The sequence below is a fragment of the Sinocyclocheilus rhinocerous genome, unplaced genomic scaffold, assembly GCF_001515625.1.
Source record: "Sinocyclocheilus rhinocerous isolate Xijiao unplaced genomic scaffold, SAMN03320098_v1.1 scaffold2985, whole genome shotgun sequence".
In the NCBI taxonomy this organism is placed as follows: domain Eukaryota; kingdom Metazoa; phylum Chordata; class Actinopteri; order Cypriniformes; family Cyprinidae; genus Sinocyclocheilus; species Sinocyclocheilus rhinocerous.
This window is the reverse complement of record NW_015661690.1, coordinates 193,177-217,306: the sequence shown is the minus strand read 5'-3', so window position 1 is coordinate 217,306 and position 24,130 is coordinate 193,177. Positions and strand designations below refer to the sequence as shown.

The window sequence follows — 24,130 nt, the reverse complement described above, 5'->3', positions numbered from 1 at the left end:
TCAACATGAATGACAGACAGCAGGAACATTAGACTGCTGTTACTTTAAGAGCTGCCCCGATCCAATATACTGTTACATGTGTTTGGTTTCTCTGCTGTTTGTTTTCACTTAAGACCTAAATTACTGTTTATGAGGATAACTGCAAAGATGGGCATTTTGACACATACAAGTGTGTATTTAACCGTTCAAGGCCTATAAAGCGGCAAAAATAGCTCTGTTCAATATCCCCGTGCTATGTGCAGCGTCTTCATGTGCACACGCCTCTCTGACAGCACTTAGCCAGTGTGCACATATAGTGAAATGTGTTGTCTTTCGATAACGTTTCAACGGCTTAAAATCACTTGCTTTTAAAGTGCAATGCTTAAAAACGCATGCAAACTATAGGTTTTTGTGACCCCGTAGCACAGCAATGTCATGTGAGCGTGTAGAGACGATGGTAGAGACTATAGTCAAAAATATCTACTGGTTAATCGTGTCTGCTGGTATATCGCTCACTGAGCAACCAGTATAATTTTTACTGATTTTGCATAACCAAAAAGTCATGGGTTTGGAAAATGAGGGTGAGTAAATTATAACAATTTTTTCAATTGTCATTATTTATTCACCCTCATATCATTCCAAACCCCTTTTAATTTCTTTATTCATGAACCACTGATGCATCTTGACTGGTCAAGTTCGAATATGCAAAGGACAAAATGACAGCACAAAGAAATGCTCCATTATTGGAATAGAGTTTATTATTGTTGTTTGGATTATCATAATAATTGTTTTTACAGTGTACCATTTTCATTTAATGCTCATGGTGCTGTATTTTCACAAACATCTCATCATAAAGAAGCTAGAATCACAGTGATGGTAAAGGTTAAGGGAACACCAACTCGTGCTGATGTTTCAGGACTGATTCTCTCAACTATTTACACATTCACCCTCAATCACAAATACAAATAAAAACCATCTCGTATCGTTTAGTGCTACTGAAAACCATCATATCTGGTAATACTGCATGGGCAGAGAAACCTGCATACACACACACAAAAAAAAAAAACCTAGAAAATGTTCACATGGTGAATCTTGTATCTGTCCTTTTGTAATTAGCTACTGCTTAAACCACATTGTTATCTTCAATGTGGTTTCATCAGTTGAAACCCTGAAAGGGATTGAATTTTCTGTCATCTATTCATCCTCATGAAAGGTACCCATAACGTTGTATAATTATTATTATTTTTTTACATCTTTAAAGAACATAGACCTTATTGTTCTACACCCGGACTCCAAAAACTAGTGAGCTGCCTCACATTTTATGTCTACAGACACAAACGAAAACTCTTTGATTCCAATAATTTTACATTAGCGTGTTTCTAAGCTAAAAATACTTTGAGCACAAAGAATATATTGTACACACAAACACTGCTGCAATGCATTCTGGGATCTACATTCAAATGAGACCTTAGAATCTGGCAAAAACGCGGTATCTCATTTTAATATTTACTATTTTACTGTCTGTCTTACATGAGGAGCATGGAAAATGCCTTACAATGCTACGCAGCTCACTAGGTTTTGGAACAGTGTGCCTTAGCTTTACATAGTGGGGTGAATCTCAGTGTCACAGGTAATATTTTACTTCAAAATCAAATGCCTATTTTTAAGACCATTATGATTTTTTTGCAGTTTGGTAGTATTTTAATGAAATTTGCGCACATTCTCCCCCAAATTCTCAAGGAGTAATGTGTCTACTTGTTTTACACTTTTATTTTGTAATTCTTTTAGGTTTCTTTTTGGTGATTTTCACTAAATGCAAGTACTTTATCATTTCAGTAATGAGAATTTGTAGTGAATGTACTTAATTCACATTTCAATAATGTCATAAAAAAGGAATATAAATAAGCAAAATACAGTTAATTTCTTTGGATTTTTGAGTGAAATATGACCTGGACATGTTTATGACAAGGTTTGTGATATCCAGTGGACAATTTATTTTAAAATAAAACATTACACCTTTATATAACAGACAACATTCTCCACACTTTAGTTTCTGGAATCATCAGCACATTTCTGGCACAACTATTGTAAACTTAATTCTTGTGATTTTTACAGTAGGAGAACTAGAATGTCTGGCCATGGATGAAGTGCTACGTGTATGCAACAATATACTATAAGTGCTTGGACATGATACATGACAAATAGTATCCCACACTTAACCACCACCACCCCCCAAAACCCTCAAATTTCTTATAGGAAGATTAGTCCATGATATTTGCTCATGTCTTGTGAAAAAAACAAAAAAACATTTGGAGCATTTGCATGTATGGAGTCTCTTAACTCAGCGTTATCTATATATGGCTATGACCTTGAATTAATCATTTTTCAAGTGACTCTTTTTAGATGTTTAAAGACAATTCTTTTTTTAATACAAAAATGAAAATTCTACACTGTTCAAAAGTTCTAATCTTTATTTTCATTACGACCCCTCTGTCAGTCAGGGACCTGTGGACTGTGCTTTCTTATGTATTGTTTCCTTAGGAATGTCTTATTTGGCAATTGCCACCATTCTTCTTTTGTCCATACTTGCATATTCCTGTGTGTTTTCTTAAATTTATGGGGACTTGGAAAAAATGTATAGGTGGGCCCATCTCCCTAGGGGTCAAAGAGGACCTTTGTACGCAACCCCAGGACAACGTCCTCGGCTCTCCTTCCACATGACAGCCCTGTATTTCCAGTGATTTAGGCCTCAATGATGGCCCCTTTGTGTAAGTTGCACGATGTCCTTCATATGTTCATTATGGCTTTGACTGCTTGTCCAGAGATAGAGGAAGACACACTAACAAATTAACAGAGAAAAGTCTGGAGAGGATGCTCGGAAGACTGTTTGAAAAACCCCAAGTTCTTCTGCAGTTCCTCTCTTAACGTTGTACCCTGTCCTTTATGACCTCTTCCGCCTCCCCTTTATATTTTTTTCTGTCTTTGTCCTTCAATCCTCATCTGTCCCTGCTGCTCCCCTCAGTCCGTTCATACAGAAGGGCAGAGTTGGAGGAAAAGTGTGTTCAGCTGGAGAAAAACCACTGAAGGGAGGCAGAGAGGCGATCCTTTGCAAGTGGGGAAAGAAAGCGGGAGTTTTGGCCACATGGTCTGAGTGGTGCCCTTCAGTGTGAGCTGTAGGCATCTCAGGTGGGGCGTAGCGAATAGTGCTGGGAGCATAGAGACTCTGAGGCCCCTGTGGGCCGAGAGCCAGGGGATGAAATAGCACACGTCCTGCAGCCCCACTAGCAGTCAGTCTCTGCAGCAGTTCGAAGTCTGGAGCGCGCCCTCCGTGGATAGACCGATCATCTCTGGGCAGGGATGAGGCCAGAATGGGTGGAGACAGGGTCGGGGAGGGTGGGTTGAACAGACCCTTGGATGGATCTTCTGTCGGGGTGGAGTTTTGAGGTTGGGAAGGTGGACTGCTGCCATTGGTTCCTCCACTGCTGGGCTGAGCTTGGCTCCAACGCCTCCCAGAACCCACACCTACACTTGTTCCCATTACTTCTTGTTCAGTCTTAATATTCGACCCGGAACTGGTCACCACACTCTTAAGATGCTGGATCACTGCACGACCGTTGTGGATCTTACTTGCTCCATTGTCCCCGTTGCCTTGTTTCAACTGCCCCTCTTCGCTCTTCACCCGTTTGCTGGTGGGGTTGTTGTCCCACTCGCTCTCCCTCTCATCGTCCTCTTCCACCTCGCTGTCACTGGCTTGATCTGAGGAGGTACATGGGCTGTCCTCTCTCTGCCGGAACACCTCCATCTGCCTCCTCACCTCAGGAGGACCACTTTCAGCATCAGACTGGTGCGATCTCTTTCTGGTGTTCTCTGATTGGCTGCCAGCAGTGTGTGAGAAGGCTTCCTTCCCTTTGTGGTCTGTCTCGGTCCTGCCTTTCAATGGCTGTGTCCCTGTGGAGCCTGAAGTAAAGATAACTCTGCTGATTTGGGCTGTTGAGTAACATACTACCAGTGTGTGTATGGATAATTGTGTGAGGGGCTAAAAGCATACCTTGTGCCTTTGGAGAGGTTTTGCGTGGGGAGGAGCTTGCTTGAAGCCTCTCTGCCCTCAGGCTTTCTGGGAGTTGTAATAAGTCCAGAGGCATGTCTGCCAGCTCTGGTCGACTGAAAATACAGATAAAAGAGTGTGAGAAGTTTACCTTAGGGAGCTTTACACATTTAACAGTCTAAATGCTAAACTCTATGCCACAGGTTAACAGAGTGTTCTCCAATCATTTAGTATGGTTGAATCACACAACAAGTTGTACAAATACTAACTTGAATAGTACTGGAATCTTATATAGTACCTGTTCTGAAACATAAGTAAGCTGCCTACCTAGACAGCAATTTAAGGCATCATTTCACCCCTTTCTTACAATCGACTGCAGCCTCACATTCAAATCTGCCTCCATTCAATCAACAACCAATAAATTGAAACAAGTCCTCACCCTACTTACTGTTTCTTTTTCAACATTCTGTTTCACTCAGAAAAGATCTGATGCTACTTTTGTTTCATCACAACTTTTAAATAACTTGTTTGGCAGATTCTAAGTAGGGATGTTAAAGTGAGGAAAAAACTTGCCACAAAACAAAACCAGTATTACTGGCAACACTTTGGACGCTTTCATTTTTGCTTTCGAATTGGCAATCTTGGTGTTAATGTTTTACAAGAAAAGGTAATTGTCTGTTGCGCTTAAGTTTAAAACGAATGCGTGAAAGATGGATTCATTATTATTCTTCATGACATGACATGTAACCAAGTAGGTTGTCCCATACTCGGAATTTGTGCTCTGCATTTATCCCATCCAAATGCACACACATAGTAGTGAACACACACACACCATGAACACACAACCGGAGCAGTGGGTTCCCATTTTTGCTGTGGCGCTTGGGGAGCAATTGGGGGTTCGGTGCCTTGCTCAAGGGCACCTCAGTTGTGGGTAATGAGGGTGGAAGAGCGCTGGTCGTTTACTCCCTTAACCTAAATTTCCTGCCAGTACTGAGACTTAAACTCGCGACATTCGGGTTATAAGTCTGACTATCTAACAGTTAGGCCACAACTGCACAACAACAATAAAACGTACAATAACAAACTAGCTTATAAACATTGATTAACAAAAATGAACGAGGCATGGCATACACCACATGCTGTATTATATATTGACTAATAGATTACAGAAAGTTTAGCAAACACTGAAATCATATTAAAATAAATAAATAAGTAAATAGGTTGTCGGTGAGAGTGCTTGCATGTTTTTTTGCAAAGACAACCAACATATTCACCTTCTCTGGTAAGGTTTAAGAAATGGTCTTTTACTTTACTTTTACATGTCGCTTAAAAAACCAAACCTCTGTCCGCCATCATTTCTTCAGTATCCATGTAATTTTTGCTACGCATACATGCTGACGTGGCGAGTATAAACCCAGGGTTCCCACACCTTGGTTAACCTCAAATTCAAGGACCTTTCAATTACTTTCCAGGTCCAATACCCTCAAATTCAAGGACTTAATGTGGGGACACATTTCAAGTGAGAGCAAGGTTACATCGTGTTACCTTGTAAGATACATTGTTACAGTTTTCATGTGTCAAACACAACTATATAAAAAAGCATTTTTTATGGCCATATGACAGAGATCTGATATTATATTTGTCGTATTTCTGTTTTGCATAAAACTGAAGAATATTCATTTCTGTTTTGCATAAACCTGAAGAATATTCGGTACATCCTATACTGTATTCTAAAATGATCTGATATTAACTTTTGCATGGATTTGTTTTAAAAGAGCTTAGGCTCATGTAACCAGACGTTTTAAGATATATGAATATGCGTTTAAGTTTTTCTTGTCTCATGGGTTTACATTATCTTAACAAGCAAAGCAATTCAACATTAATTTTACGGTGTGTCTGTGAAACGTTGCGGTACCATCATAGTAGTTTCGTGCGTGCGTGAACATCATGGCAACGTACAACACAAAGTACCTCACGCGGGAAACATTTCACGTAACCCGTAAATGCGCGTAACTAAGGTAAATCAAGCAAGCCAATATGCATAGGCCACGAAGTGTTTGCGAAATAACACATTAGCGGACCGGAGGGAATAATATGGATTTTTTTCCAGAAAACTTCTTGCACAAAATAAATTCAAGCACTTTCAAGGACCTGTATCTATGTATGCTTATTTTCAAAAACTTTCCAGGTCCTTGAAATTTTTTTTTCAGATTCACAAACTTTCAAGGATTTCAAGAACCCGTGGGAACCCTGTAAACCACGCTATACACTCAAAGTGCTCACATTGAAAGTGCTTCTTCATTTGATTAGTGAACTCTGATTCCTGCTGCGGCTCTGCAGCGCGAGCTGTATGGAGCAGAGCAGACATTTTCAGTTTACTGTAGCGTATGTTGTCCAGCTAAACTAAATGGTTTTTATTTCTATAAAAAGCAAAACGACTGTGGGGGCAGTACCGTGGTAGGCAAATAATGTATTTGGTGTACGGACAAACTCCGGGTAATACCAGTAACACCGACTACCGCAGCAAACCTAATTCTAAAGGCCATTTCACACTAAGCACGACGTGAAAAGTCGATGTGAATTCACGCCTGCACACTAGGTGGCGACCGAGCAACAATGCATTTTTTCTCAGATATGTATCTCATATATAGATTTAACATTGTCCGCTATTCAACAGCAGTAAATTAAAATAAAGTTGGATTCTACACCAGAAACACAAACTATCTATAATGCTTACAAGTATACATCTTAAAATATAATTAGAGGTACAATTAGCATCAAGCTACACTTGAAATTTTATTTGATTGTTTTTTCTTAAAACCATAAAACTCATAACATTCGCACACATGGAAGAAAACGGTACTCTTCAGAACACATAATTCAGTGGAGAATGAATAGAAATGATATTCTATATAAAGAACGTGAGAATGAATCTGTTCTCTGATACCAATGATAACAAGAACTCAGCATCCACTCTCATTCTCTCTCAGAATACTCTTCTTAAGTGTTTGTTTAGACTGGTTTTCAATACAGCGCCACCACCCTTGCCCTTTTGTGCAACAGCAGCTGCTCCTGGCACGTGCTCTAAGCTCTAAGCCCATTTCATCATGGAGCGACGGGGAAAAAAAATTGACACACAGGACGGGAAAAAAACATTGGATCTATTGTTTCAATTCAAAATTGTTACATAGTATGTTTAAATGTTTTATCTTCTTGTTTATTTTATATATGGTCTAGCATCCTTTTTTGAAATCACTCAACAGCACATTGGTCAACTGTCATTGTTTTTAATTGTGCTCTATAAATACATTGACATTTTACAAGGTAGTCTAAGAATGCTTTACAACAAAATTGCTGGAAAAAATTATTCAAAATTGCAGACAGATCGAGAGAAGTTATGAAATGTATTGAAATGTATAATAGTTTGATCTAATTAAAATGTACTTATTCACAGAGAAGGGAATCTCAGAATGCATTGCAACAAGCAAAAATCCAAGATGGCAGAAAAATAAAAAGAAGTTCTATAACGTAGCAATAAAAATTTAAATTTTTAAAGTGAATTATTTGACCCAAAATTTGTGTATGCAATGTATTTTATACTTGGAGTATTGCGTCATTTGCTTAGCAACATGTGCTAATGGCAAACTCTTGGGATCAGCTGTAAAAACAGAATTTCTCTTGTGTTGTGCAGCAGAACTGCTATTCTTCTGGTGCCAATAAATTACCTTTACTGGCTATGTAGATTGTTTCAAATCAGTCAAAGGAAGGTACCTTACCAGTAGGTAGCAACACAGTTCACTATATTTTGGAACACAGCATCAGAGTTTCCTCCTCATAGAGATTAACAGCACCGTAAGAGAGGTACTCACTTGTGATACCGCTTCCGAACACACACACACACACACACACACACACATACACTAGAAAAGCCCTTCTGAACATGAACATGGCTCCAGCAGGGTGCTATAGAAGTTAATTAGCTATCGTAATTACAAAGCTAATTAACTAAAACACCATTCAGCCAGAAAATTTTGACATCCATTTGGTGTAATTATATATCACCAGTCCAATTATCACTGAAATTCAGCCAATTTTAACTTCTTTGAACGTGTGCGCTTGTGTGATGAAGATTACTGTAGACAGATGGAGAGGAAGAGCGCTTACCAGGGCCTCTGTGGAAACTCTCAGCACATTAACATTTTTATACTGTAGCAGAACACTCAAAAACACAAACACACAAGGTCACCAAGAAACTGACCTGAGCACATAGTTGACCCAGATGACGTTACGCTCATGGGGCGCTTTGTGGTTAATGGACACGGTGGCACAGGACTGAATCCACAGATACCCTCCTCTCCTTTGCAACCAGCGATAATACCCCGTCACAACCTGCCCTTTCCGCAGCACTAAGAGAGAATAATTAACAGATATACATTTATATTTAGGTAAGGAGTCTGATTAAATAATAGATTTTAAAATGCAAAAACCACAAGGAGATGGCTACAAAAAAAAGATACATTTTATAACCTGGATGTGGAGAAGAATTTCACAATTTGTTTATTTGTCTAGGGGGCGCTGTTGTCAAAATGTAAAATGTAAACCGCAGCTTCAGGCTCTTAAACTGACAAAACAGATACAGCTGTTCTTTAATCATGAACTAAAAAAGGTTATTTTTTCTTTTCCATTACTGTTATTATTCACCTTGCAGCCACCCTCACTAAAGCTCTTCATATTTCCTTATCCTACAATCTATTGGTCATTATGACAAAATAAAATCCAATAGTGTGATTAAGTTCCTGACATGAAACACATACTAATAAATAAATAAAATATATAATTTCTGTTATATAATATACAACTTTGAGAGAGATGTGTGACACGTAATAAGTTTTTTTTAGAGATGGGGTGGCAAATAGATCACAAATCTTGACAGGCTTACAGTCTTCATGGCTCTGCCTGATGGTGTCCAGGTCTTCTGCATGGATGAAGTGGTAGCAGGTACGTCCAACCACCTCAGCTTGGCTCAGGTCCATATACTCTGAAATCCTACAAAATCCAGACAAGTACACATATAAGAGTGACATTGTCTGTAACACAATGAGTTTTTAGCTTGAGTGCATGTAAATTTTTATCTAATTTTTTAATCATTCTGTCAGCCATGTAGTGTAATTCTATTCCACAGGCTTGAGACGTAGTGTTGATGCGATAACACATATTTGGTACGAGTTATCATTTACACCAATAATGGGCAAACACTATGGCAAAGGTAGCAGAATATATTGTAACTGAGACTGAGGCATGCTGGGACTTTACCTGTTCTCACAGTAGGTGACCTGCAGGTCCATGTTGACTCTGAAGACAAACATTTGACTTTCCATGCGCACCTCATTGAGCATGGAGGGTGGAAGCGTGTGAGCCAGAGCAACTAATCCCATCGGTCGATGCAAGGGGCGGGAGGAGCCTGGCGCCAGGGCTGGCCGACACCGAATCCGACCTGTCACATGAATCACCTGATAAGAAATTAAATAAGCAGTTCAGTTTTGAAATCATTCAATTATAAAAAAAAAAAATGGGTAAATGCTAATATGCTAGTCCAGCGTTTACCAACCATGTTCCATGAGCCCCCTACTAAATGGTTGGCTAGTATTATTCACAATTCAATGAAAGACATTAAAACACCTCTTCGTAAAAAATCTGACACTTTGAAGGCATGTGACTCTTTGTGCTGGTCTAAAAGGATGCAATAACTATGGAAGCCTGTTTCTGCCACTGAATTAAAAAAAAAGGTAATTGTGACTTTTTATCTCACAATTCTGACTTTTTTCTTACAATTGCGAGTTCCCATCTTGCAATTATGAGGAAAAAAGTCAGCAAAGAATGTGAACTCGCAATAATTGTAAGAAAAAATTGCGAATTAGAAACTATTTTGAGAAATGAAGTCAGAACTGCGAGATAACATTTATATCTTGCAATTTGGAAAATAGGACTGATATTTTCTCAGAATTGCTAGTGTATATCTTGCAATTTTGACTTTATAACACGCCATTGTGAGTTATTAAATCAGAATTGTGATTTAATACTGTAATACTGTAATACTGTAACTGTGTGTTTAAATACTGTAAACTCACAATTCTGAGAAAATATCAGTCCTTTTTTCCCCTCAGAATTGGTCTTGTGAGTTTATATCTCACAATTCTGAGAAACAAAGTCAGAATTGCTAGGTATAAACTTGTAATTGCAAGAAAAAAGTCAGAACTGTGAGATACAAACTCGCAATTCTGAGAAAAGTCAGAATTGTGATATGTAAGCTCGTAATCGCGAGAAAAGTACGAATTGCGAGTTTATATCATGCAATTCTGAGAAAAGGCAATTATGCAATTGACTCAGAATTGACTTTTAATTTCTCAGAATTGTGAGTTTGTATAATGCAATTCTGAGGAAAAAGTCAGAATTGCGAGATGTAAACTCGCAATTGCGAGATGTAAACTCGCAATTGCGAGAAAAGTCCGAATTGTGAGTTTATATCACGCAATTCTGAGAAAAGGCAATTCTGCAATTGACTCAGAATTGACTTTTAATTTCTCAGAATTGTGAGTTTGTATAATGCAATTCTGAGAAAAAAAGTCAGAATTGCGAGATGTAAACACAATTGCGAGAAAAGTCAGAATTGCGAGTTTATATCATGCAATTCTGAGAAAAAAAGTCAGAATTGCGAGATGTAAACACAATTGCGAGAAAAGTCAGAATTGCGAGTTTATATCATGCAATTCTGAGAAAAAAAGGCAATTCTGCAACTGACCCATAATTGACTTTTAATTTCTTAAAATTACGAGTTTGTATCACGCAATTCTGAGAAAGTCAGAATTGCGAGATGTAAACTCGCAATTACAAGAAAAAAAGTCACAATTTTGAGATAAAAAATCACAATTACCTTCTATTTATTCAAATTCAAATGTTTATCATACAGAATTTTCGCACTGAACATGTATTTGTGTACACATGCCTTAAGACTACAGAAGAAAATTCTTAAAATTTGTGCTACAATTTAACACACGAGACGGTACGTCTCCAATCAAGGACTCACCTTATAGCCTGAGGATTTAACGTGGAGGCCACGCTTGGTGAGGGTGGATTTCATCCTGATGAAGAATCCACGTTCCGATAACTCACTGACTGGAGAACAGGGACTAGATGGTACTACAGGAGAAAACACACATCACAAAGATATCCACCCTTTGAACAATATTTCACTATCCACGGATATATGACAACAAAAATTAACAGCTAGACCAGGGGTGTACAATCCTCCTCCTGGAGGGCCAATGTCCTGCAGATTTTAGCTCCAACACACTTGCCTAAAAAATTCTGAAGACTGATTAACTGATTCAGGTGTGTTTAATTAGTGTTGGAGCTAAACTTTGCAGGACAGTGGCCCTCCAGGAACAGGTATTGGATACATCTGAGTTAGACAGTCAACACATATGGAAAATCGTATTTTGTGTTTTGGTGAATTTATGTAAATTTATATGATCTCGTAATTTTCAGTATCATTTTATTTTTACCTGTGGCCCAGTTATAATTTTTTTGTTCACCAAAAGCAGTCATATTTTCATTTTCATTATCATTTTCCACCCTCCACTCTGACCCTTAGGATGAAACAAGCGGTTTTTGCTGCGGTGCTTCAAGCCTTCAATGCAAATATCCTCTTTAAAAATGAGAAACAGCATTTTCCTGCAGAGCGGCTGGTGTTCTGCCCTGGATCAGCACAAGATCTGAAAGGCATTGGTGTGCCAACACCAAATAGTGTATGTGGGTGGTCGTTTTAATGCATGTATCTTATTGATGACAAAAAGTTATTCCAGCAGCATAGTTTGATCTTAGGTTTTGAGTTCTGAAAGTTACAGTATAATTTTTGTGTATCTATTTGAACTATTTATGTCAAAGGAGACACAAGACATTGAGGAAAAATTATAGATGAATAAAGCTAGACCTCTGAAGGCGTGTTACCTGGGTCTGGAGTGCCTGCCAGTGAGGATGTGGAGGCGGAGTTTGAAGCGCTCTCATGGGACGTTTGACAGCCTGCCTCTGCCCAGAGGTGTGGCCTAATGCCAAGACGCTCTGCCATCTCAACATGATCCGCAGGGTGGATGTAATCGAATACGCTACTTCCAGTCAACTCAACCTGAGCATGCGGATACACACATAAATACACATGCACACAGATCAATATAGAATAACATTCATATAAGAAACATGACATAGATCACAACATATTGGCTAACAGCCAATGAGAGACCTTGAAAAACACAAGCTCGTTTATAGCTATTCCTACATTTGTAATGTGTAAGTGTACAAACGCACACACTACTAAAACCTTACACTGGGGGAAGCAAACATCAGAGAGAGAGATAAAAGCAATGCTACACATAAAACATTAATTATAGCGTTCCATGACCTAGACTGAATATTCTACCTGCTGCATTTTACAAAATGAATAAGAAACTCAAAAACAGGTGAGCTTCATAACCGACCATGTATAGATATAACAATGTTACAAATCTTTGCAAATCTGTATGGTTTTCCTTCTTTTGTGAAAAACAAACGCATGTCCAAGCTGCTTTTTTAAAGCTTTTTTTATGCAAACAAAAGTGCACGTGGACCAAGATGGTCAAGATTCAAAGGGACAAAAAACACAGACCATTCTAAACCAGTAGTTCTCAACCGTTTTGGCTCCAAGGCCCCTCATTCACTACAATATCTGAATGCCCAACATTCATAGTTTCTGTAAATTTCGATCTAAGTTTACGGAGTAATTTTTCATTTTTAAGCTTCCCACTCTTTTCAGCCATTGAATTTATATGACTCTCCCAGTTGTTTATGATTTACTGGAAACGAACTAAGAATAAGGATTTTTATAGCTTTGAGAAATTAGGGAAAAAAAGTATTTATTAAAAAAAAAAGAGTTTTTGGAGGTCAACCTTAATATCCAAAGAAATATACAAAATATCTTGCATCAACTTATTTTAATGCATATTTTGATTTTTTATTTAATCATTCAGATAATGTTTTTTTTATCATTTTGAGGCTTTCTGAGTTGATAACCACTGTCCTTTACAATATGATGATATATATTTTTAAATCACAAGCAGGAAGGATATTTGGCAGTCGCGACAGAGGAAATAATTGTATTAATTTCTTTAGGTTTGACAGAAACCTGGCTAAAACCTGATTGATTACATTATTTTAAATGAGTCTACACCCCAAGATTACTGTTATAAACATGAGCCGCGTCCAAAAGGTAAAGGGGGAGGTGTTGCTTCAATTTATAACAATGTTTTCAGTATTTCTCAGAAGGCGGGCTTCAAGTATAACTCGTTTGAAGTAATGGTGCTTCATATAACATTGTCCAGAGAAACAAGTGTTAATGATAAATCCCCTGTGTCGTTTGTACTGACTATTGTACACAGGTCACCAGGGCACCATACAGACTTTATTAAAGAATGTGCTGATTTTATATCCAAGTTAGTGCTGGCTGCAGATAAAGTTTTAATTGTTGGTGATTTTAATATCCACGTTGATAATGAAAAAGATGCATTGGGATCAGCATTCATAGACATTCTGAACTCTATTGGGGTTAGACAACATGTCTCAGGACCTACTCATTGTCGAAATCATACTCTAGATTTAATACTGTCACATGGAATTGATGTTGATGGTGTTGAAATTATGCAGCCAAGCGATGATATCTCAGATCATTATTTAGTCTTGTGCAGACCTTGTCTCCTAGATGGCCACCGGGACAAGACCACAGGAACCAGATGATTCCTCTGCACAATGTGACTTTGCTGCAGCCTGAAATTGAACTGCTGGTTTGTCTGGTCAGAGGAGAACTGGCCCCCGACTGAGCCTGGTTTCTCCCAAGTTTTTTTCTCCATTCTGTCACCGATGGAGTTTTGGTTCCTTGCCGCTGTCGCCTCTGGCTTTCTTAGTTGGGTACACTTCATTTCCAGCGATATCGTTGATTTGATTGCAAATGATTGCAAAGATACTATTTAGACTGAACTGAGCTGGATGATGACATCGCTGAATTCAATGATGAACTGCCTTTAACTGAAAAATTTGTGTTTACTATTGTCATTTTGCATTATTGACACACTATTTTCCTAATTAATGCTGTTCAGTTGCTTTGACACAATCTGTATTGTTAAAAGCGCTATATAAATAAAGGTGACTTGACTTGACTTGACTTTAAGATGTATTTTTTTATGAGTTTTTAATTTTATTTGCTTGGCTTTAAAAGAATATAGGAATGGTCATACAGACATTTATGGCACTTTCAACAACAAAAAAATTGACCTTTATTTGAATATTAAAAAAGAGCAACCTAGTCATTCTGCAAAACATCTCCTTTTGTGTTGTACAAAAGAAAGAAAGGAATTGGATTGATGGGTACATGAGTACACTTGTATCCATATGTGTATACTGTATATATAAATTCCCTTACTACTTTGCTCAACTAGTAAGAGTGAAAAAAATGGTATTCTGCGGATCTATTAAAAAGTAATCTGTGTGGGTCAGATTTCATTCTACAGTATCTTGATAAAAGGCTGGTTTCTCCCTCACACCCTTGTCTGTGGGACAAAGCCATTTATTATGGGATTAGATCCATTTACGGAGGGATTTTAAAGGATTTTCCGCTGGCCGTCAAGGACACTAATGTGTGTGTGCAAGGCAGGTTGCATGCAAACAGAGGGAAGAGCAGAAAGGAGAGGGATAGACGGTGGAGTAAAGAGCGGGACTGTGTAATTGGGGATCAGATGAGGGATAAATTGTGAAGAGTCTGGGGTTTTAAGCCCGTGTCGGCTAATTGAGAGGTAAAGGTGGAGGTAAATCCAGCAGACAGGTGGTCTGACTTGAAGAACTTAATCTGATCTACAATGCTTTGGAGAGGGTTGTTTAGCTTGTCGGAGTAGCGCCGATGGGATCACAGATGTTTGGACTCAAGAAGACACCAAAGGTGCATGTGGGAGCTTTTGGGAAATATCAGTTAAAAGGATCCAGTGGAGGACACTCGATTTGTAAGAATAAACGTAATTGTGAAAAGGCATGCAAGAGAGACTACTGGGTCTAAAACAGCATTTTATGTCTGATGTAACGCAATGAATCCATTCATTCTGACAATTCATTTTAAGGAACCAGTTTCAATATACTTGGATAACTGGTCCCAAAATTCTCTTTAATTTAACCTGGATTATTTATTTAAATGTTCTTTAAATCTTTGTGTGTGTGTGTGTGTGTGTGTGTGTGTGTGTGTGTGTGTGTGTGTGTGTGTGTGTGTGTGTGAAAAAGAAACTACTTCATCTTACCATTTTTTAAAAATATTTTTTATTTACATTTTTATTTAAAAATATGATTGATTTTAATGTAAAAAGCTGTTTTAACCTACATTTTCTAATATTCTAATAACCATTTTATTTGTTTTATTACAACCAGGAAATCTCCGAAGAAAAAGTCTCTTGATTTAAACAGTATATTTAAATATTATGTTATATATCAGTAAATAAGTATGTATTTATTTATTTATGAATTAAATTAAAATTGATTAAACTTTACTTTCCAGTACTAAAGTATGAATGAATATATGATCCTTTTTACTTCCATGGACTTTTAAATTTTCTCAAAATACCCGTATAAAATAATAATAAAATAAAATGTCCAGCATATATTTATTTCACACTGTCTTATACCAAGGTGCTGTGTTTTTAAGAGGCTGTGTCAAGTTAAAACAGTGAAACTTTGAAAAGCCTGTCTCAAGACACCTGCAATGTTACTCTCCGTCTTGCTGTTTTTGAACACAAGAACATGTCCTGTGTGAACGGCTCTTTACTTATTCTGTGCTGCTGCTCTCAGTAAGTGTGGTGTCCTGTAGTAGCGTGTGTCAGAGGCCGTTCACACAGGACACGTTCTTGCATTCGAAATTAGCTAGACGCAGTGAAATGGAATAAAACACATGTGTCTCGAGACGCTTAAGTTTAACTGCGTTTAACTTGACACAGTAGTGCTCATGGTGCAAGACACATATACTACCATACACTACCATTTAAAAATCTGGGGGGGAAGTAAGAATTTAGTTTGAATGAAATTAATACTTCTGTTTAGCAAGGATGTATTAAATTGATCAAAAGTGACTTATAAAATACTTAGGGTCAGATTTACTAACAGCTTGCACCAGCGCAAACCGTCTTTTGGTGTTAAAATAATACTGTCAGGATTTACTAAAGACGTGCAGAAATAGAAGTAAGAAAAGGTTGTTGGTAAGTGTTAAGAAGAGGGTTAAGAAGAGAGAGAGAGTGAGCGAGAGAAAGACATTATATAAATAATAGCTAGGATTTAATATGTATGAGGCGTCCGGGCAGTTGTCCACAACACTCTCTCAGTCTGCTACTGACTGATGGGAGAGGAGCAAGAGAAGAGGACGAGGAGGAGGCAGAGGAAGAGATGAGGAGGCAAGGTGATGGGTCTGCATACTAATCAGCCCAGGATCAATTTCCCACCCCATACGCCCCTCCACATTTCCCAGATGCTGTGGCTTTGGCCGTGGAGAGGAGACGAGAGGCTAAGCTCCTAGACCTCTATCTAGGCCTGGAGCTGTGGCTTCTGTAGGGCAAGTAGCCTGGAAGCAGGCATATCATCCCGCTCTCAAGGTCCCTGACCCTGCGTAATCCGCCTAAGGAACCCTACTGTCTTTGGAGAGGTCACAGGGATTAACCAGAACGGATGGCTCTATCTACGATGGCGTGTCATGACCTCTGACACAAGGTAACAAGTGGGGTCTTATGCTTACAGTTAATGGATTTCCTCCTGCGTGACCTCTGAGACCCAGACAGAGGCCGGAGTGAAGGACCGTGGCGGTGTAAACGCTACCAGGCAGCAGTTGGACACACTTGACTGAACTGAATGTTTGTGATTCTCAAAGCCTTCTGATCTTGGGCTTTTTAAATGCTTGGAATAATTTTTGTATACAAAAGATAAAATAAGTCACGTTTATTTTATATTTTAGAATGATATATTATAAATCTTTTATACAACAGTTCTGGTCCTCGAATCTGATTGTCTGAGAGGAGTGCAATATTCAATATAACTCCAACCGTTTAACCGTTTGTATGACATTGACAAAAGAAAACAACTAGAGGAATCTAGACAAATCGTGGCGATTTTGACGCATCTGAAATTTAGGATAATTTTGATGACTTCACAAATTCTATTTTAGAATTTTATAACTATTCTAAAATGTAGATATAGGGTAATACATTAGCTATGCTCCAAAACCTAGCGTGCAGCCTACCTCAACAGATCCAGACAGGAACGCTGTTCAAACACTTTTTAAAGCAGCACTATTTAACTTTTTCTGTGTTCAAAATTTGCAAAATGTATATAATGAGCGAGTACATCATGAATTCATCTTCCAAACCGCGTTTTTGTCTTATTCCGGATCACTACGGTACACTTATAATAAGTACTTATATTTGGACTATTGTAGTTAATATAATCATAAAACTTTAAGATTAATTTTAGATTACTTCTGACCTATCTTGTTTTTCACATTGATTTAAATAGTATAATCTTGTACCATATTGATATAAAAATGACTGAAGAAAATATATTTAATTTGTTGTTCTCAACAACATGAAGTGCATTAAACATTACGTCAGTGTTTTCTAAACTGGGTTTGTGAAGGAACTGCAGGGAGTTTTATGAGTTTAATGAAAAGCTAATAATTAATTAAATAATAAAAATTGTAAATGAAAACAAATAATTTTCAAATGAATCAAAATAATAAACTTACTGAAAAAAATTAAAATAAGTGTTAGTTTACATGCATGTCATGTGACCATAACCAATGTCAGAGAACCATGAAAAAAGTTGGTGAATTTGTGAATTTGAGCATTTTGAGCATGTGATTGAAAGACAAACAAAAGTAATACATGGTAAAATAACTGACTGACTGATAATTCAAATAAAAATTGTGTTCATCAGTAGTTGATGCAATGTTGAAACACTTCTTAAAAGGGTTATATGGCACGATTTTATGTTTTCCTTTGTCTTTGGAGTGTTACTAGCTGCTCATGCAATCTGGAATTTCATGTAAGGCTGAAAGGTTTCCCCATGCAGATTTTGCTTCATCAACAGAAAGCTGCTTGAAAATTACTTCTGTGCTTCGTACATCGCTACACAATAGACAAAGGATCATTTTTTCCCGTGAAAATTGCAGCAAAATTTCACTAATGTTACCGCCAATGTCACTAGACCCTTTTTACTGGGGAACAAGCTCCAGTGAAAGAACGCTGTGCCCCAGCAAAATATTACTGATAAATATTAATGTTAGTGAAGATTATAACGTATCAACCTGAGAATCATTTTCTCTGACAATATATCAAGTCATGTGTGTTTTCTATCAGTTCCACAAAATCAGAATTGGAACAGGGATGCCAGATTCATGAATGAATCACTCTTTTGAAACAGTCATTCGGGTTTGAAAAAAAGTCTGGAACTGTTCAGCTTGATTCATTAGGACAGTTATAAGACTAATAAAATATATAAATCAGAAAAAAATAAAAAGAGTGCTAGATTATGTGGATATTTATTTACAATTTACCTTTCGCCAGGAGTTTGATTGACAGGCAATCTGACCAATCATAACGCAGAATCTGCCATTTTTGTCCGACAAACAAACCAGAAAGGAGAGTAGATTAACATTGGTGGACTTGAACTTGGAAAATTGTGTCTCTTTCCGTGTTTTAAACAAGATACCTTCTGATGTTCATTCATGTTTATTTCATGCTATAACTAGTAGTAAAGAGGAAGAGATGATCGGTTCACATGCCAGTTGAATTGAGGCACTACAGCGATCACAAACAGTAGAGTCACAAACAGTGTTGGGGAAAGTTGCTTTTAAAAGTAATGCATTACAATTGTGTGTTACTCCCTACAAAATAATTAATTACGCTACTTAGTTACTTTTTATGGAAAGTAATGCGTTACGTTATTTTTGCATTACTTTTTAAATCTGGGCTGGGCTTACTTGTTTGTTTTTAAATATAAAAAGTCTTCTTTTACAAATGTAAAAGCCCTTTCAAACTAAATATGAAATTAATATACCTCAGGCAGAAGGAAATGTAAATTCACGTCTGTACAATAGAGGGCGCAGCTCAAACAAATTGTATGAAGAATATGACAGGAGAAGAAAGTTCAACACTATTCAGCAATAACAAAAATGAAACACAAATGTGTAATTTTTGCTTAGTATGATTGAATTGGATCATCGAAGGTCAGTAGCAAAGACATTGGTTAATAAAATGGGATTAAATACATAAATGATATTTGTCTTATTTAACATATTTAATTATTGCAGGTTTGTATAATATTCTGAGTTTGCATTTGACTGTTTTTATTCATTTTGAGGAATACTGAATCTATTTTTGTGCAGTTGAAATGAGTAAATACATGTTCATATTTAGTCTGGAACTACAGTAAGATCATGTTCACACAGTGCACACAACGCCTCTGCACTTACTCCCGATTTCGCTCAACATGGCAACACGAGAGCTATCAGTCAATACATGGGGAAAAAGTAACTGGAGTTAATTATTTGAAAAAGTAACTCAGATATTTCCTTCTAAATTAAAAAGTAATGCGTTACTTTACTAGTTACTTTTAAAAAAGTAATCTGATTACGTAACTCACGTTACTTGTAATGTGTTACCCCCAACACTGACCACAAAACGGTATTTATCGTTTGAATTTCTTACAAAATGACAAACATTGAAAGCTGAGACTTTTTTTCATACCAAAAGAAACCTGCTCTGTCTTGTCTGTCGGTGTGTTGTCAGTGTCCTCTTTGCTCCACGATGTATTTTCCACAGCATTAGAACATGATGTGTGGTTGAGAGCGGCATGTCTTGTCGGACATAGCAACAGTAATAAAGAGGGGAGTGGGTCTTTGCGAAGGCTCAATTGTAGGAAACAAAATGTGAAAATGTCTTCTATCGCTTATCAACGACAAAGCAGCTCTTTAATACATGTGAAGCTCATGAACTACTTTGTACTGCAAGTAAATACGATTTATATCCAAAACTTGAAAATATGGGCACACTTGATGTGACTGTGACCTATAGAGTTGATGAAAGCCCCTGGTTACCGCACCTTGAGAAGGTAGTTCAAATTAGAAAAATAAAGACAAAATAAAGCTTAGTTTGAGTATGTGTCCTGCTCGCACAGGTATTCAGTAATCTGAGCTTGTCAATAATGAAATGGCAAGACGGCCATAAAGGGTTGACCACTCACAATTCCACTTGTTTTCCTCAACCAGCCGAACTCATTCACATCTATTTTCCCTCCTAAACACACTATCTGTCCTCCCATCCCCCCTCACACCCATGCCAGAGTGTGTTTGTGTGTGTGTATTCTTTTTTGCCACACAATCAATGTGGCTTTTAAGATGTCTATCGATTTGTTCCCGAGACAGACCCCGGCTCGCTGGAGCGACACTTTGATTGCTGTGCGAGTAATTACTGTTATTATTTATGCATCTGGGTGAAATGCCAGGACTTAACATTCCCTGTACAAGAGGCCACAGACAATCAACAGAGAGAAAGCACCTGGAGAGGCGAGAGGCTCAAGAGGGGAAGAGAGCTGGAGAAATGAGCACAGGGACACGGGGAGATTCACAATACACAAAAAACACAATCATAGATGAACAAAGATGAAAGTATATGCAGGTCTTTTATAACATAAACTAGGCCTGTCAATCGATTTCCGATTTGAATTGCAAAATATGTCAACTAATTAATCAATCGCATTAATTGCATATTTAAATATTTGTCCAAGATAGACACATCGATCATCCACACAAAAATCATTCCTTGCATTTAATCTATTACACAAAAAAAAAAATTTATATTGAAAACGTAAAAAAAAGTTCATGTTACCAAATGTGGTTATCTAATGTTAACAAATTAAAACCTTATTGTAAGGTGTTCCCAAAATAACTAGTTGCACAAAATTAACATATTCAATTACCAGCCCAAGCATAAAGTATGCTTCAGTTTCTAAGTGTTTTGGTCTCACCTGTGAAAGGCCAAGGTAGATGGACACAGTCTCTGAGATATACAGAAATCGGCCTTCCTGACTGACCACGAACACAAATCCATCCAGAGACTGCAAAGAGAAAATTCATTTCTAATTAGTCTGTTCTAACTGAAAGCCAAAGTTTTGCACAACACAACACAATCAGTCAAAATATATCTGATGTCTAATATTAATATGAAATCAAAATGGTCATTATTTAATTTTTTTAATGACCTTTCATCAAAATAACAAGTAAAACGTAATTAAAATACTTCATTTTTCGTTTTCTGTCACCAAACCCTTTTTATTATTCAATTTTATTTTAGCTATTATTTCAAATAGAGTCCACTTTTCATGACGTAATACTTAAATGATAAAATCACGTTTTCTTCGTCATTGATCATCCTCTTTCATTTAGTCACATTATGGAAGTAAATCTGCTTGTGAATGCTGTTTTATCCAGTACAGCATCCCAGAAACACGAGATATAAAGTAAGGACGTTTCAGACTTAACTGAATCAATCCTGAGCAGCAACACAACACTTCTGAACAAATCTCAAGATTTATATGGAATCAAGCTGTAGACACAATCATCGACATCAAAGCAAAAACGACATGAGCGAAGAATCAGATTGATTTAGAGAGAGGCCACAACAGCTTCAAAATAAACTCTGGTGGACCAGAACAGCGGCTGGCAGATGATAAGCATACAGTCACCCCATTAAAGGACTCATTTAAGGAATAATATTAATAACACACAGGCACAAGTGAAGCAGAGTGGGCACTTTAGTTGAGACTGACGGTGGTAATTTATGCAAGTGACGAGTTCACTATGCAAATGAGAGTGGACCGGAATGACGGGAATGCTGGAAATAAATCGCAATTATCTAGTTATTACTGACAGAGGACGAGACAAAGAATCATAAGGATTTTCAGAAGTGTTCATTTGATTTCTATCAGCGCCGTCCGTCTCTGAACACTTTCTCAAGGTAACCTTCTAATAACATTTTTATTTTTTTTTTGTCTCGTACAAATTGCTCTTTTCAAGTCAGATGTCCAAATTCTAGTGCTTATGGCACATAGATCAACTTAAACAATGAAGCAGATTATTTACAAAAGTGGATCCAAAAAGTCTGGACACAGTCTGTATGAAAAATGTATGAATGTTATTGCATTAGGGGCTGTTCACACAGAATGTGTGTTTCCATTCCACTGCGCTACTTTTCCATTGTTTTTCTATATAAACACAGATTAGACAGACATCTTTGAATATTGCGCTTGCTTCTCGTGTCTTTTGTTGCATCTCACATTACAAACATTGTAAAAATGCAGCGCTTAAGTTAAACTTTTATAAAACATCAGAGAGAGTTTGCGTTTATCCCCATTCCACTGCATTATATGTATTTATATATTAGTAATACTGTGAATATTGTTACAATTTAAAAAAACTGTTTTCTTTCTGAATATACAATCTATAATTTATTTCTGATGCACCGCTGAAATTTCTGCATCATTACTGCAGTCTTTAGTGTCACATGATCCTTCATAAATCATTCTAATACGCTGATTTGCTGCTCAAGAATTATATTATCATCAACCGTTGTGCTGTTTATAATATTTTTTTGCAGGATTATTTGATGAATAGAAAGTTTAAAGACCAGCATTTATTTGAAATAGAAATCTTTAGTAACATTATAAATGTCTTTACTGCCACTTCTGATCAATTTAATACATCCTTGCTGAATATAAGTATTAGTTACAAAATTAATAAAAAAAAATTCTCTTGTTAACCCAAAGCTTTTAAATGGTGTGTAAAAAGACCATTTAGTGTCACATGATCCTTCATAAATCATTCTAATACGCTGATTTGCTGCTCAAGAATTATATTATCATCAACCGTTGTGCTGTTTATAATATTTTTTTGCAGGATTATTTGATGAATAGAAAGTTTAAAGACCAGCATTTATTTGAAATAGAAATCTTTAGTAACATTATAAATGTCTTTACTGCCACTTCTGATCAATTTAATACATCCTTGCTGAATATAAGTATTAGTTACAAAATTAATTTAAAAAAATTCTCTTGTTAACCCAAAGCTTTTAAATGGTGTGTAAAAAGACCTAAAATATCAAATCATCTAATAAACAAAAGATGAAGAAAATAACAATTTAAGAGTTCAACAGTCACATAAAATAGATGCACATTACATGAATATTGTTCATAACATTAACGTCTGTAAATGTACATAAACAAAACATATTTTTACCTGTAATAGATGAGCTCCCAGGTGCTGTTCAAATATGTCAGTGACCAACGAATGGCTTGTTCTTCTCACTGCAAAAAAGTAAAAAAAAAGTTAGTTCAAGCAGTTATTTAAAGCTAAACATGTTTGTCATTTCAACAGAAGCATAAATGTAAAATGAGCTATAAAATTATATTTTATATCTAATTCAACAAAACCTACAACAACCTAAACAAGATCAATTAATCACTAAATGTAACTTAAAAAAAAAAAAAGTAGTATCACTGTGATGATATAAACATACAAGCATAAAGAACAATTCCAACCTCTTTAACATAAATTCTAAAATTATAATATTATCAAACACATCTTGACAGTCACACTATTTGGTTACTACAGGAGGAAACGGCTGACAATAGCTTTTAAGCAGCTGTTAATACACCTTCCCAGTTCTTTACTGCTGTTTCAGAAACTATCAAAGACAGTGAGTGTCTGAACAGCTGCGTTTTATAGGGCTGATAACACCGACAGAGACATGCTAATTCACTCTCAGCACACAATAGCGTCCTGGGCCGCCTGCCATCACAAAACAAACAAATTTACAAATGACATTGGTGGTGCATTTCAAACGTGCCAGCATCTGATCTCCGCTGTGGAAGCCCAGCTGAAATCCACTCACAGCAGGATGTCCGTGTGTGTGTGTGTATGTGTGTGTGTGTGTGTGTGTGTGTGTGTGT

The 24,130-nt window shown here is 37.0% G+C and overlaps 1 protein-coding gene and 1 long non-coding RNA gene across 3 annotated transcripts in view; both read right to left on the bottom strand.

Moving 5' to 3' along the window:
* Positions 1–1,958: 1,958 nt before the first annotated feature.
* Positions 1,959–24,130, bottom strand: part of LOC107726508 (neuronal PAS domain-containing protein 1-like) — a 61,865-nt gene continuing 39,693 nt past the window's right edge. For both annotated transcript variants that reach the window (XM_016536119.1, XM_016536120.1), the window contains exons 4-12: positions 23,418–23,485; positions 21,152–21,241; positions 12,032–12,206; positions 11,109–11,221; positions 9,338–9,534; positions 8,964–9,070; positions 8,283–8,430; positions 4,028–4,140; positions 1,959–3,936 (exon numbers count right to left, since the gene is read on the bottom strand). In XM_016536119.1, coding sequence (XP_016391605.1) covers positions 2,969–3,936; positions 4,028–4,140; positions 8,283–8,430; positions 8,964–9,070; positions 9,338–9,534; positions 11,109–11,221; positions 12,032–12,206; positions 21,152–21,241; positions 23,418–23,485 — 1,979 coding nt within the window. In that variant the 3' untranslated portion in view covers positions 1,959–2,968. The remainder of the gene's footprint in view (positions 3,937–4,027; positions 4,141–8,282; positions 8,431–8,963; positions 9,071–9,337; positions 9,535–11,108; positions 11,222–12,031; positions 12,207–21,151; positions 21,242–23,417; positions 23,486–24,130) is intronic.
* On the bottom strand, positions 5,634–5,786 carry LOC107726509 (uncharacterized). Its single transcript, XR_001638274.1, has 2 exons — positions 5,722–5,786; positions 5,634–5,689 (listed from the first exon to the last, which is right to left on the bottom strand). It is a non-coding gene; the product is annotated as an uncharacterized LOC107726509 (long non-coding RNA).